At 37.2% G+C, this 16,474-nt stretch overlaps 1 protein-coding gene across 7 annotated transcripts in view; it reads left to right on the forward strand.

Moving 5' to 3' along the window:
* LOC127959254 (histone-lysine N-methyltransferase SETD5) overlaps nt 1–16,474 on the forward strand; it is a 32,762-nt gene that overhangs the window by 4,168 nt on the left and 12,120 nt on the right. For 4 of the 7 annotated variants that reach the window (XM_052558316.1, XM_052558317.1, XM_052558320.1 and 1 more), the window contains exons 2-10: nt 7,775–8,007; nt 10,637–10,739; nt 11,366–11,649; nt 12,122–12,177; nt 13,211–13,398; nt 13,594–13,632; nt 13,784–14,029; nt 15,715–15,863; nt 16,033–16,150. In XM_052558316.1, the coding sequence (XP_052414276.1) occupies nt 7,937–8,007; nt 10,637–10,739; nt 11,366–11,649; nt 12,122–12,177; nt 13,211–13,398; nt 13,594–13,632; nt 13,784–14,029; nt 15,715–15,863; nt 16,033–16,150 (1,254 nt within the window). In that variant the 5' untranslated portion in view covers nt 7,775–7,936. The remainder of the gene's footprint in view (nt 1–7,774; nt 8,008–10,636; nt 10,740–11,365; nt 11,650–12,121; nt 12,178–13,210; nt 13,399–13,593; nt 13,633–13,783; nt 14,030–15,714; nt 15,864–16,032; nt 16,151–16,474) is intronic. The other 3 variants (XM_052558321.1, XM_052558318.1, XM_052558322.1) reach the window with 1 other exon arrangement.

Consider the following 16,474-nt stretch of genomic DNA (forward strand, 5'->3'; position numbering starts at 1 on the left):
ATAACATCTGGACTATATATGCTTAAACATGTTGTCATGGGGATGGAATATTTCCAGTATTCAGGCTACATAAGGGTATTTCCTGCATGTAACAATTTTTAGCCTATGTCAAACTTAGTCATGCCCTCATGTTTGATTTTGTGAATTCATATGGACATACTTGCTTTTTTTGTTTGTGTTTTCTGTTATTCCAAAGCAACTGACAAGTGGTCAATGGATGTAAGAACCAATATTATCTTCCAGGTGAGATAGACTTTTTGCTGTCAAAGAAAGTGATCTTCAGTTTTCACAAAAATAAAAATTTAATTTTCACAAAATGTAACAAGCACAGCTTTTTTATTTATTAAATATTATATGACATAAGTGTGGTATCCCCCCCCCCCCCTTTGTCAGCTCAAAACTTATATTTTACATTTGTGTGAGAGATCCAATGATATCAATTACTGTTATCGGTATCATGTACAATATTCTGCACATGTACTCGTTCTTGTTAAAACACATTGTTACCACAAACCGATACAACGTGGTGTGTTTACAGTCTTTGTGTCTAGACAAAGAAACACAGACAACAGAACAAACATAGAGAAGAATAGAGATATCAGATTAAGGATGTCTATATCTAATTAATAGAATATTAAACATAAATTAAATATTCATTCATCATGTATAGCTGCAGTGTGTGAGCTGATAAGTCAAACGACACTGAATAGATGGGCAAGCCAAGACATAGATGCGTTATTTTCCACACAGACATTGCTGGAAAGTTTGTAGTTTGGTCCAATATGCCAAATAACAAAGAAAGCAAAAGGATGCATATATTACTAACATTACTTGATGGTAAAGGGAAGGAGAGAGAAGTGTGTATTTCTGTTGAATTATTTTCAGTGCTGATTGCTCACTTAGCATACGTCATTTTAATTTAAACATTTATAAGTAAGAAAAAACTTTAGCTGTTATGTGATTTATGTATAAACAGTGGTTCTCTAAATTATTACAGGGAAATGTGAACAGCTCTGTATGTGTGCTGTGCTATTAGGGCTGGGCGATATGGGCAAAAATGAATGTCTCTGTATTTTATTTTTGGCCAATTTGCGATATATATTTTTGTATTTTAATTAAAAAAAAATCTGTTTTTAACCCTCAAACCGTATTCACTTTATAGCCCTTAATCCTGTAATTGTGGACACATGTGGGCACAGAGGACTCAGGTGTGATCCTATTTTTTATTTATTATAAATGTTATATCACTGTCTTCGATAAAGTTTTGTCTATCCATTTATGGTGCTTTTTTTAAAAAAAAAATTATTTTTGAATTTATTTACCTCAAAAGTACCATATTTTCTATGTAAATTATGCTTATTTTTATGTTTTTAAATTTTTTAACTACATTAAAATATCATTTCAATAAGTTCTTAGAGCTAAAACCTAAAGATGAAGTGACTTTGCTGTCACCTGGTGTCTCATTTTGGTATTAAATTAACGAAAAACAATAATATCAATAGCCACTAGATGGCTATAGTACTTAATGGCTGCATATATAGGCTGAACTCTATGAACCACTGTATCACTGTTCGGATCCTTGATCCTCTGCTGACTCCAAACCACAGTTTGCCTGGTCTCCTTCTTCCCCACTGGATTCCAGGAGAATATCCAGGGTTTCTGCTGCACTAAACCTCCTTCTCATTGTGCTGCTTGCAGTGAACTGAGAAAATAACTGCCACTGCAGGTTTAGGTAGCATATGCTACATAAACGTTTTGTTTGGAAGTAACAACAAACCTTGCAGTAGCAGTTTGATCTGACTCTGAAGGTGTCAGGTGCCAGGTGGTTGATTGGATCATAACAAAAAACATGGTCAGACATTAGCCCAGCTCTGTTATAGGCTCATTGAATGCAGTGTGTGTGTCTGTGTGTGTGTGAGTGTGTGTGAGAGAGAGAGAGAGGGTGATGAGCCAGGTGGATGATTGGATCATACCAAAAAACATGGTCAGACATTAGCCCAGCTCTGTCACAGGCTCATTGAATACATTGTTTGTGTGTGTGTATGAGTGTGAGTTTTTGCCATGATGACAATGTTGTACAGGATCAGCTCTTCATTTGAGTGTATGTTAGATATGCATTGTATTGGATCTATTAATTTATTTTTACAAAAAAAAAAACAAGAAGAATGCTCTAAATTACAGTTTTTCCCATTCATTTCTATGGGTGCCCATTTTTGACCCAAATACAAGATTAAGGAGTTTTTTTTTTTTCACCCACTTAACATTGTAGAATTGAATCAAAAAAAATGTGTGTGTGTTCAGGAGGCAAACTTAGGAAAAGTAACCAAGTCTTGTACCGCTCATATCAAGGGAAGTATTTTTTAAAAATAAATCAAAATTATTTTGCCCACATTTGTGCATAATACGGTTTTAGGGTTAATATATGTATTTCACTTACCTCCCAATGTTGTCCAACAAAACAATAGGCCAACATATTAAAGGCTATGAAAACAAATAAAGTGAACGTAAACATGTAAGCCTTGATATTAGGTGCAAAAAAAGCTTAAAATCACATTTCTTTCTAACATCGTAACACTGCAATTTAAAAACTAAAATATTTTTTTTAAAGCGGAAGTTAAATTCACTAAACTTAATATGGAAATAAATTAGAAATAAATGTTAGGCAATTTTGATTACCCCATTTCAGTCACTTTACAGTCAGTGCCATCTTAAAAAATAGACTTACTTGTAGGTTTAAAATTCTACATTTCACGTTTATTGTCAAACTACAAATATTTCTGCAAAATGTATATTTTTGTCAGAATTTCTGCAGTCCTATTTAATTGAGCTCTGTCTGTTTGTTGCGCATGCGCACTGTAGCACTCGTTCACTAAAGTGAAATTTAGAGGAGAACCTCAAAACAGAAGTCTCATTCACTTCTGAATGAATGAAAAATTCTTTATAGCTTTCTAACCTATGCAGATGGAGAATATACCTGTGAAAAATAAGTTATGGAAGGAAGGAAGACGGCACATCTCAAACACATTAAACAGCGCAAATAGCAGTGTCTCTGTCAGCGGCACACACAGCCTTTCTGTCACGGGTCGAGCCTTAAACTAATAAGCAAAATGAAACTGTAACTGTGATGAGTGGGGCGGGGCCGAGAGCCGTGGGAATTGATTGAGGCCGATGGAGTGATGTGTAAATGAGTGACACTTGCTCCACTCACCGGTCTAGTGTCCCATGGAGACATCGGAAGGTTACAAAAGAGAAGTGACTACAGTAAAGGACGAGAGAGGACCAGGCCTGGATTATTTTGTTATTAAAGTTTGATTTGAATGTTCGCCGGTTCCCGCCTCCTCCTTTCTGCGATTTGTGAAGTTTGTATATTGTTACACTGGTGCTGAAACCCAGGAGGAAGGAGGGGTGCGCAGCCAAAGATCCCTCGCCACTGTGGTGAACCAGCGGTGCCATCGAGCAGGGTGAGCGAGTGTGCCGCTATGGAAGCTCGAGGCGGTGGGCTGTAGTGAGTTGCCGGGGATGGAGGAACTCACTGCTGGCCACCTGCGACGTGGAGGAGCGGCTGCCATCCGTGAAGGAGTGGAAGAGTCGGCACCGTTTGCCAGGGAGCCGGAGCCTGCTGCCGTCCGCCATGATGGGGAGGAGCAGGGAACAGGGGACTCCTGCTGGCTGCGCAAAACCAGAGAAGCCGTTGTGGCATCCGCCGAGAGCCGTCTAGTGCCACCGCCAGGCACAGCGGAGGAGTTCACCCAGCTGTTGGAGGGCCGAGTGGCAGTGCGTCTGGGAACCGGAACAATTAAAAAAAAAAATATCTTCTCTGTCACTCCACATCCTTCCATCTCCTTTTCTCTTGCCCCGTCTGTCCTACCCCCAGGTTCCCACAGGTCACCGTGAGCAGTCCCCTGGAGACAGGTGGGGGGTAGTAGAGCGCAGTCTCGTGGGTACCCCCCCCGGCTTGCGAGGGGCGATGGGGGTATTTGATGAGTGGGGCGGGACCGAGAGCCATTGGAACAAAGCGAGGCCGGTGGAGTGATTTGGAAATAAGCGACACCTGCTCCACTCACCGGTCTCGCATCCCACGGAGGAGATCGGAAGGATACAAAAGAGGAGCGATGAGAGTAAAAGACGAGGGAGGACCAGGCCTGGATTTTATTTTGTGTATGGTTTTTATTTGTGCTCGACAGTCGTCCGCTAGGGGCATATGTTAAGAACAAATTGGAGCATGCACTTTCTCCGCATCAGTCTGTGTCCTTCGCTATATTTTAGATGCGCTCGTATCAAACTACTGTATATCGATACAAACTCGATATACCGCCAACCCTATGAGCTATTACAGATAAAATATGAGTGTTACAATAAACAGTGAAAATAATATTTTTTTAACTGGCATAATTAAGTGTAAAAATAACTAAAGGGAATCTCTGTTTGCAAAACAAATTACACTGACTAATGATTAATTGTATTTTTGTTTCTGTACCAATATTTAAAACAATTACTAATGCAATAAAAATACAGGTGTCTGTAACAAAAAAAGTAACAAAAGGAAAAGTAATGGTGTTGTATTTTGAAAAAGTGGTGCATTGCTATTAGTGTTAATGTTAAAAAGTTATGCAGTTATTTTTATTTTGCATAAAATTTTGTCCAGGCAACCAAGCCTTTGTTAAATTTCACAGACTTAAGTGAATGAGTGCCAAACAAGAAAACTTATCTGCTCAGTAATTTGCTTTTTTCAGTGTTGTCAGGGTCTTGAGACATTTTTTTTTTTCTTTCTGGTGAGCCAAAAATTAAAATGGTGCCACAAAAAAAAAACTGTTAGCTGTCATTTTTTACATTTAAAAAAATAAAAATAAAATTGCAACACGCTAAGCAGCACTAGTTCACTTGTTTGAACTGCACTATCTTGGCTCAAAACACATCACAGAAGTTTGAATTAGATGCAGAATTGTCTGCTAGAAAAGCCAGATGTCTGTGATTTTCGAAATGGCACACTGCATTCTTTGCAGTACTGACAGGGAAAATGGTGTAACCATTATTTTGGTGTGTGTGTGTATTTACACCACATTCCTGCCAAAATAAAATTATATAAATACATAAATACATGCATACATACACACACACACACACACACACACACACATTTTGTCTTTTCTCCTCTGCTCACTATAGAGAAAGTGAAAGAAACTGACGGAGCTTTCTAACACTGCTTTACCCTGCGTGCCCGTCTGCTACGCTTAAATATGGACTAGTATATCTGTAAATATTAAGGCATAAAAAGGCTGTTTATACATGAATCCTGCATGCTTTGCGTGTCTGTGTCAATGACACGTGGTTACTATACTGAGTCATGCGTTACGCTCGCGGTGGTTTCAGAGTCCATCTTCTCACTAAATGAGGAGATAAATACATGAACATCATCTCCAAAACTGCTCTGAGAGTCACTGCTTGAGCATTTTACCGATTCATATTAGTTCAACTAGTTAAACGAGTTAAACTAGTTATCTCTGTGGCAGAAATATTATTCAGTAGAATGTACATAGTACTACTAATACTGTTAGTACTACTAAAATTATTAAAACTCTTTTTTTTAAGGAATAATCAGACAACATTTCTTCCATGTTTTATAGTGAATATTAAATCCTCTTTGTTTGCCAAAAAATTAAGTTTTATTAATTTTCAGTAATTAAAAGATAAATGAAATGAATGTATTATGCCTTCATTTGATAACCAGAAAATTGTAAATACACAACACAGCATTTCTGAGGAAAAAAAAAATCATAAGGCTATTTTAAATATACATTTGAATAAATTCAGTTTTTATGCATGTTAATGATTTGTCATGCTAAAACACATAATTTGGTAACAATAAAACATATGGTGAGGAAAAAAAAAAAAAAACCATTTAGTGCCATTTTTTTATTTTTTTACTTTTTTTTTGATTAATAAAACTAATTTAACCATTAAAAAGGTTCATTTCTTTTTTATATTGAGTGTTTTGTAAAAAAAAATTTAAAACAAATTTCTCCTAATTCACATTTGTCAGTAAATTATTATTATTTTTTTTGTAGTAATGGATTATGTACAGACATCTAAAGACAGATAATGATTGTTTGTTACGCAGCCTTTGGGTTAAAGCAATCAGATAAAATGATCTTGATTGCTCTGAATTCTCAATGTTATGCACCTTTCAGTCTAAATCAGTTAAAACCCATGGAAGCTATAGACCTTAAATCAGTGTGAATGATATGTTAAATATTACACAGATGAAAACAAGACTATGAGGGATAGACTTGGTCTTTAAAAATGCATGCCACTACTTCGCCTCATATACTTAAGCTTTGTGAGGCATTATTCAACTTACGGACTGGCTGTTCACATATGACATTCATTGCCCAAATTCTTGTGCCATAAGAGTACTTAATGCAATAAGCTAATTGCTTCTTGACTCCAAGTATGCAGATGTGTGGTATGTATACAGTATTGCAGCATATACTTTATATTTCAAGACAAATATTACATTTCAATATTGCTTTTTGAAAATACACTTGGTTTTAATATAGCTCCACTGAAAGTTATATTGTAATACAGCATTGTTGTTAGAAACTTGTGAGACTTTTCTCTTTTGTCAGTTATCAGGCTGCTGTTCATACACGTCTAAATTAGCCTACTACCCAAGATCATTATTGACCAAGGGAGAAAATTATGTGGATATCAACATGCAACACCACAGCTCATGTGAAATACCATGCACCATTAACGTCTGAATAAATCATGACAAAAACTTTTGATATCCACTGTTTCTGTTTATATTTAAACCACAACCTTGAGTAGAATTATGAATATAACACATTTTTATTATACACTTCTTTTATTCATTATAAAAACTGCCTTGTGTATAATTTCAGTGTTTGTTGACAAGTTACGTCAATTTTATACGTAAACTATACGTTTATGTATAGTTGTTTAGTTTACGGTATTAGTTGAGTTTTTTTTTTTTTTTTTTTTTTTATCACAATACCCAGTACTATTTGTTTTTAGTGTGCGAATAATTATGCTTATTTTCATTGCCTTTACAATCCAAATGATCACAGTATATTTAAGCTTATGTAATATTGCACAATGCATCCTTTGTGCTAAAGTTAGTCTCAACACGAACATTTTGCATTTTTTGTAAATAAAAATTTTGTATTTGCTGAGGAGTATCAACCTATGTAGCTTGCTTTACAATTGTTGATCTCGAAATCTAAACTCTTATAATTCAGGATGAGCAAAAGATGGATGTTCTGCGAGATTGGTATTATTAGGTCTGGTTCGCACCATTTTTTGTTCTGTGTGTGCAGAAAATAATTCTATATTCAGTTCTACAGCACTGCTTTTTAGTAAATTGAGCGTGACATGAATCATCTTTTGCATTATCTGCTGTTTCTTTAACTTAGTCAGCCCAATTTAACTTACAATACTAGTTAGTTAATATAAGTTAAAGTCAGGGACTATTTTCAAGCACTGTGTCATTGAGTCATTGAGTCATTTTTGAGTAAGATGCTAACGGTATATTCAGATTCAATGATCTATGCTAATCCAAGCTAAAAGTGCTATCACCAGACCTGGAGATCGACTGAATGGATTCATAATTGTAAAATTAAAATGTTTAACTATAGGGGAGTTGGAAAATGAGCCTATTTTATTTTTTAAAGTGGAGTGTTCCTTTAAGGTTGGGTTTACACATGATATATACTTAATCCTCTCTCCCTCTCTTTTGTATGGTCTATGGTTTCAGGACTCCTGATGTGCGTGGTGTGGTATAGCAGCGCCCCATCTGAGGAGTGCTTCGCTGCTGCCATTAGGAGCCCTTGATTCTCCTCTTCCCTCCCCTCTCCCTCCCCTAACCCCCTTCCCGCCCCGCCCCCACCCCCTTCCCTGCGTTGCTGCACTTGACGTCATGAGCATAGTAATTACATTGGGAGTCACCACACCCGAGACACCTTACACCGATATGGCCGCTGGATCAGAGTAAGTTTCTGTTCTGAGCCCTTCCTTTAACATGGTGCCTTTGTAGGTTCCTGGTTGATGCCTATTCTCAACCCAAAACATGGGTTTCCACAGCAGAAAATTAGTTTTAGTGTATTTTGGACTATTGTCACATAACACACTACAATAAAACCTGTTATGTCAAGTCTCTTGCGAAGCGCAGAGTCAGTTTGAAACGGGCTTTAATCCACCCAGCTGAGTACTGGCCAAGAATGAGATCTGGCACCAGAACATGCATTTTTTCGGTGGATGGGGGTAATGAGAGTTGTTTATTTAGTGCATTTTTTTTTCTCCATGGTTAAGAGTATCCGTTACAGAGAGAAATAAGGCAAAGACAAATTAATTAGTTTAGACTGAGAAAAATAGACCTAATCATTTTTGTTTTGCATGAATATACTGAATCATAAATGGCCAATCAATCAATCAGTGCTACAAATTCACAGATGGCATGTCAAAAACTCTAGATCGGATTTCTCTGTTTACCGTTAATGCATAAATTATTTTTCACCCCATTCTTTCTTTTAAAAGGTTGCACAAGCTTTCAATCTTTTTCCATCTTCTACTCACCCTCGAAGCATCCTAGATGTATGTGACTTTCTTCTTTCAGAATAATCCAATAGTAGTTATGTAAAATTGTGTCCTTGCCCTTCCAAGCCTTTCAATAAGTAAGCGGGTGTTTGTTGTCAACCGTTCAGAAGACGTGAAATGAAGTGCGTGCATCTGTAATAAAATACTGCTCCAGGGTGTAAATAAAGGGCCCCTGTAGTGAATCCATGCATTTTTGTAAGAAAAATATCCAAATTTCAAACGTAATAAAAATGTTTTTTTTTCTCACTTCTGCTGACTTGGGGAAACCGGAAGACATGCAGGCAGATGTTGTAGTTCGGCAGCACTGCGTGGTTAGTGACGAGCGAGAACAAAACAAAAAGCTGGTCATGAATTAGAAGCACAAAACGAGGATTTGTAAAGAAAAACATCAGAGGATTTAAAAATAAGCCAAGAAGGTTTATCACAATGCCGGCCGGCACAACATCATGATGTCTATCAGCCATCGGCGATGGACGATTGCATCGTCTATTGGTCCAACCCTAGTATGTAACACTAGGCTGTTTCTGGAACATGTTCAGAAGATGTGTCAATCTATTAATGAGACAATAAGTGCCTGTTTCCATGCCATATTAATTGGGATACCGTACAATTTTCTTACTGTGTCTCGCAGCTTCTTGCTCAAGTTATAAGGATAATGACTATGCCTTTTCAGTGATTCTGCATGGCCTGCTCACCAACACCAACATTTGCTTATATTCTTTTATTTTTGAAGCGAATGCGGGAGCGTGGAAATGCAAGATCATGTTTGGTGAACTCTGCCCTGCAAAATCAAATCACATGAAGACATTTCACCAAGAGAAGATTGATATGTCACAGGGTGCTCTCTTAACTGATTCAAAAGAATGCAAAGGAGCAGGGTTGAATTTGTACATTGATAGTTGCAATAGTTGGAATTTCTGACATCCAGTGTCAGGCAATCAGGTAGCAGCTTCTTCTTACAGAAATCAGTTTCAAACTGGAGAATGGATGTTTCACTCATGCAGTGAGGCAGATGTGGATCTTCGCATCTGAAGTGACTACTCAGTGTTGTTTGTGGTTTGCGATGGCAAAGGAGTCTAGCCAGCTGAGGCAGAATTTACTGTCTCTTGAATGACTTAACTTCCTACTCTGCTAAGCCCTGTCACACTTTTAAATTTAGTCTTTTATTAAATTACATAGTATCTTCTGTACAAGCACAGAGATCTCTGTGGCACCTTGATGGACTGATGATCCATAGTTACCTCTCTTCCTCAGTCTTTTACTGGGTATTATGTGTCAACTTCACCACATAAATTTAAATGGATGGCTGTGTTTTTTTCCGCCAACAACCTGAGTTTCACCCTTGGGTCCAAACTTATTCTAGTACAGTGGTTCTCAACCATGTTCCTGGAGCTCCCGCCAATTGACCCAGTTTAAATTTGAAAGTCACTGTTCTAGTGGATTGTGAACCTGCTGTTGTTCACACCAATACTAGCACTAGGGCTACCTTACATGATAACACTATGCTTCAGGTTGGAATTTGTTCTCTAGATGCAACCAGTCTCAGACGGATCAGATGTTTGTTACAATGTGTTTAAAGGTCCTCCCATGTCAAAACAGAGGCTGTTTATTGGATTGTGGAAGTTATCACTCTAGCCTACAGAAAGGGCTCAGTGGCACATAGCCTGGTGTAGTCACTTGTTATTCCACTAGAGCTGCCTCCTCATCTTAGGTTACTTTTACAAGGAGTTTCCATAGTGGAATGTGCATATTGCATCAATTTAGCTTTTGCGTTTTAGCATGTGAGCCCTGCTCTTCTGTGAATTCCAGATGATCATAGTTCTCTGTCACTCTGAATTCTCAGAGGTTATTTTGTGACCTTTTTTATTGATATATTCTCAGTCTATCTTATCTGACTGACTCTGTGATGATCCACTACTGTTTAGCACTGCTTCTGGCGGTCATCTGGAGTTTACAGAACCACATCTACATACATAACTAGCATTTTATTTGCAAGCTTCTCAAATATCTATCTTTCTCTCAGTCCTGAGTCAGTTGAAGCGAGCCCAGCAGTAAATGAGAAGAATTACTCAAGTCGCAGCTGTGGGAACACACAGAGTCATGGATATGGGGGTCTTCCCTATGCTGTAAGTTGTTTTATTCTTTTTTATTTTTTATGAATTTATAGTTAAAACCTATGATCATTTTTAGTCAGTGTGCAGCCTAATAGCATCTCAATAATGGATGGTGCTGAATCATATTAAATAAATGTATGCAACCCGATATATTTGTAATTGCAGTTGCACTATCCTTTGTGTGTTGTGTAAAATTGAAGTGAATTTATCATGAACTAAACTGGGTTTATTTTAACACCCAAAACCACAAAGTCAAAACCTGACTTGAACAGAACTGCAAATCAACCTGGACATGTTACATTTGCATTTAATCATTTACTAGATGCTATTATCCAATGCAACTTTAAAATGAGGAACTTCATAAGCAATTTGTCTTATTGTAGTGCTGTTCCTTATTTTTTAAACTATTTTTTTACTTAAGTTTATTTAGAATTATGCTTGTACTGTAATTGAGATACTTTAGCTAAAACATTCTTAGCTACATTAAATACTGTTTACTTATGAATGCAACGTTTTTTAGTTTTTCATTCCCGCCTCTTCTTTCTTCCTGCCCCTTTTCCCCTCTCCCCACCTCTCATTCTCTTCCCCCTCTCTCTTTCCTTTTCCCTTTTGTTGTGCCTGAACACCGTTGTTTGAAGATGCAACAGTCTTCCGTTGTGTGTTGTCAGGATCATAACTATGGAGCTCCACCCCGTCCCACCCCTCCTGCCTCCCCACTCTCCCAGACCGTTTTCTCCCATTCGGAACGCAATGGCACTCTGGGACGATCGCGACCCTGTTTTCCCACCAATGAACCAGACAACTCTGCTGACAGTGAGAGCTCATCGGAGGAGGAGGAGGTGGTGGAAGGCGCAATTCCACCTTCTTGGTGTCAATGCCGTCTAATGCAAGATGGCTTCCTCATTAAGTGTGAGAGCTGCAGGTGGGTGATTTTTTTCTGAAATATCAAATTTCAGATTGTGCTGTGCTTTAGTTGTATCTAAATCACAAATAGTTTTTCATCAAAACTATTCATCCTAAGAATGACACCGTTTCATCACTCTCTGAGAACAGTTTGCATACCTGAAAAAAAAGTGAAATACACTCTGGTGATTTATATGCTTTAACCCCTTTAATATCAGAAAATACTGATATCACTTGATTTAATGCCAAATACAGTCCTTTGCCGAAATAAAACCAATAATTACAGGAAATGTCAACATGTTTCCCAAAGCTTATATCTTATTGGCTGGTATAGTTTTTATTTTTCACCTCTTGAACAAATAAATGGCCAAGGACAAACAGAGGCAGTGGTTCGCCTTAAAAAAAACAGTAGCTTTATATTCTGAATTATGGCAATTAGTTATTGCTGTAATGGATAGAAAATGTGTACTGAAGGAGAGTTCTTGTTGCAGGGGTCTGGAGAAGAAAGGTCTGGATGGGCAGCGCAGAAAAGCAGAGAATGTTTCAGGTAAAATTATGTTGACTCCGTTCAGTTTTATGCTTCTATATAACCTGTGGCATAAACTTTCATGTTGGCTTGACAAAGCCTTGTCTCAAAGTTTAAAACAGTTTTAAAGGTGAAAGATCTTTTTTTATTTATTTAATATAATTAGCTATCTTTCCATCCACCTATTTTTATGCTCATTTTGGGATATTGCTTTAAAAAAAAATGCATAAATGATGCGCATAGATTCTAAAAATGCACATGAAAAATGTATGCGCTCAACTAAGTAGTAAAAATTTTTCTTATCCGATAAGAAAACATACGCATAAACTATGATTAAAACACTTTTACAGAAAAAATTGACTCTAAGAACTGCGTTCCCAAACAACAGACACTGAAAATATGATAATATGGCCACATACCATCAGTGCACTTTGAAGCTCGTATTTTATTGTATACACAAATTATTATATACAGTGCCTACTCTTACTGCAGCAAATGTAGGTTTTCTGTGTGATATTTAGTACATTTTATTCATGAAAAGTGATGATTTTGTTCTCTTTAACTCCCTAGATGGAAACGGTGCTTTATTTACAGATGTTTTATACAATATTCAAATTTTGTGTAGAAGTTTAATTCATAACTTTGGATGGAAGCATAGTTATTTAAGTGCTGTTTGGGCTTCCTAAGAATGGAGCACTGACTGAACCCATTGAAGAACCTCTAAACCTAAATAATATGGATGGATGGACTTATCAACCATACATAATCCAGATAAAATCTGCCCATTACTACTCAACACTGGCTGATTTCATGTGTTATTTTTCTTCACAGTAATACTTGTATTATATTTGTTGTATTTTCTGACAGTTTTGAAAAGAGAAATTTAGTTTAAAAAAGTTTTTCTGGGTATTGTTTTATTTTTTTATAAATTTATCACAGTTTGAGAGAAATTATGCTTTTGTCTCAATTTTACCAGTGTCCGTGTTCTCTCATCTGCTGATGGGTTAATCATGCTGGGTCTTGAGCTTGATTTATATTATATCTGCATTTACAGTTGGCGAGAGCAGCGCTACAGAGAGTGGAGATGAGGACATGTCAGCTGCTGCTGTGTCATACACGGCCACTCAACACACACCCACTAGCATCACCCTCACTGTCAAAAGAGTCAAACATAACAAAGTCAAGAAGAGAAAGAAGAGCACAGAGAAAGCACGCACTACTCCTAAAGCCAAGAAGGTTAAGGTATAACAACACATACATGCACAACCCTGTTCATATGACAAAGACAACAAAAATGTGAAAAGCCTGAATTTTAACTGAATTTTCACTTGTGTTGAAACTTTGGCATGGCACTGTGAATCATGTTCATGTCACTCGGTCTCACAAATTTTCCATCATCTCTGTATTATATTACAATAAAAGATATTGTCATTACAGGCTTACAGAGAGGGTTCCAGAAAATCAATGAGAATGAAGGTATGGACATAAAAATGTCACATTATCTAATAATAAAAAAAAAAAAGATCTACCTCTTCATCTTAGGAAATAAGCTTTAGTACTATTCATTAACAAAGATGAAAATCAACCACATGAATATTTAATCACACACACTCTCTGATTGTTGCAGAATTCTGCGTCTGAGGCTAGTGTTCTGGATGAGAATACGACAGAAGGATGGGAGACTCGAATTCAGCAGTGGACGGATCAGTATGAAGAAGCTCTGTCTAACCAGTACAGTGCTGACGTGCAGAACCTCCTCAAACACTACTGTGCCAATGGCAACTCGTCCCCCACCCCATCTACTGTCGCCATGGACACCATTAACAGAACAGAACTAGCTTACAACAACACTGTGTTGGGCTCACAAATGCAGGTATAGATGGGTTTCACAGGTCCTCAAAGTCTTAAGGTGTTAAATTTACTTTAAGACTGCATCGTGTTTTAAATATCATAAATTGTTTTTCTTAAACACAATGAAAATGTTTAATTATTGTGTTGGGGAGGGGGTACGCAGGTGAAAATGATTCTGAACAAAGCCAAAGTATGAGCATCACCGCATTAGTGGTGTTTTGTTCCTGAATGGATCAGTAATCAGTCAGTGATTTACTTTTAAAGACAGGTTGTCACCACCTAGTGGTGTAAAAATGTAACTTGCAGAAAAGGTCTGTGAAACATGACCACCACTAACTAGGGTGGCCATATGCGCCTTCATACGGGACACGTCCCAGCCAGGATTTTAATAATGCCTAAAATATCCAGATTTTGGCTATTTGCATTGTGCAGGTTAATCGTTGTGTAACATTCATGAGAGCTATAAAGAGCAGAGCAGACGGCTCCTTATGCTTTCAAATCGCTTTCACGTGTTTGTTTGTTCATTTGACTTAAAGCATTGTGGCGCACCTAGTTTTTTTTTTTTTTGCTGTTTTAGGCTTTAAGGATATTTGTAATAACTGTTTCGTTTGGTGAAGTTATATGGACATGTAGCCGTATCATCCTGTAGCCCAAAACTGGTTTTCCACTGATGCTAAGCAGGGTTGAGCCTGGTCAGCACCTGGATGGGAGACCTCCTGAGAAAACTAGGTTGCTGCTGTAAGAGGTGTTTCTGAGGCCACCAAGGAGTGCTTACCCAGTATAGTGACAGGTACACTATACTGTAAAAAGCACTATCCTTTTGATGAGATGTTAAAACCAAAGTCCTGACTCTCTGTGGTCATTAAAGGAATGTCCTTCGAAAAAGAGTAGGGGTATAACCCCGGCATCGTGGCCTAACCTTCCCCATATCTGCTGGTTGGCTTCATCTTTCTGTCTCCTCTCCACCAATAAAGCTGTTGTGTGGTGGGCGTTCTGGCGCAACATGGCTGCTGTCGCATTATCCATGTGGATGCTGCACATCGGTAGTGGTTGAGAAGATTACCCCCCTTTCATGTAAAAACGCTTTGAGTACCCAGAAAAGCACTATGTAAATGTAACCATTTATTTTTATAATTATTATTATATAAGTAATGTGGTCAAGATCTGCCTGGAAATACGTTTGCCATGCGTTTCCCTGAAAAATATTGCACACCTTGCAATATTTTATTTGTCAGCCAATCAGATTCAAGCATTCAACAGCCCCCTAGTATAAAATTAAATATGAATCTTCCATTAACTCTTATAAGTCAGTAGTGTGAAAACTGTCACTGGAAAACAGCTTGTGTATTTTAAACTTTATAAAATACAAATAACAAATAACACTGTTTTACTGATGAGCAAGAGTTAAGACCACAAACATGTGTGGCGGCCTGTTACTCTGTGACGATCTATGAAAATAATCTGTGATCATTTGTTTATATCAATTTTTTGTATGTATTCACAGTATTAATTTTATTGACTTAAAAAATTTAATAAAACTCTGTATTATTATTATTATTATTATAATTTTTTTTTTTTTACTAAATTGTATGATATATATTTTTTACTAAATTGAAAACTGTTGTTCAAATATTAAGTAGAGTGCTGTTTTTATTTAATAATTATTTTTATTTACTGCAATTACCAACAATGTGTTAATGTGTGTAGTTGCAGCTGGGTCGTGTAACACGTGTGCAGAAACATAGGAAGATTCTCAGAGCAGCACGGAATTTGGACCCAGAAATGCTGGTCATTGAATACAGAGGCAAAGTCATGCTCAGACAGCAGTTTGAAGTCAATGGACATTTTTTCAAAAAGTATGTATGTATGTGTGATTGCATCTGTATATACTGTTGAACATCTAGTTGATCTTAAAAGTTTTGAATCACGGTACATTTTGTAAAATTAGTAAAATGTATCTTATTTGCAAAACATGTATTGCAAATTGAGAGTCTTTCCTAATTCCTTCTGTTGACTCAACTCCAGGCCATATCCATTTGTCCTGTTCTACTCCAAGTTCAACGAAGTGGAGATGTGTGTGGATGCCCGAACATTTGGCAATGATGCACGGTTTATCAGAAGATCATGCACACCCAATGCTGAGGTGTGAGACTAATTTGTTGAATGCTAACTGTTAAAGGCATGTTCCCACCAAGCATGGTAACTATAAAGATAACGATAAAAATATAGTTCTGCAAATCGGTCTCAATATTAAAGAGTAGCGGAGTCCACACTACAACTATAAACGATAAAGACACAAAGAAGCAATATCATTTGGAATCATTTTCAGAATTTTTTTGCCAGCTGATGAACGATACATTGACAGACAATCATAATCCATCCTGCTATAATGACCTCGAGAATTTAAAGCGGCAGACGCATGTGCTCTTAGAATAAACAGATGATGCTGTTCACTGATGTGGACGCT

The sequence above is a fragment of the Carassius gibelio genome, chromosome B6 (genome assembly GCF_023724105.1).
Source record: "Carassius gibelio isolate Cgi1373 ecotype wild population from Czech Republic chromosome B6, carGib1.2-hapl.c, whole genome shotgun sequence".
NCBI lineage: Eukaryota > Metazoa > Chordata > Actinopteri > Cypriniformes > Cyprinidae > Carassius > Carassius gibelio.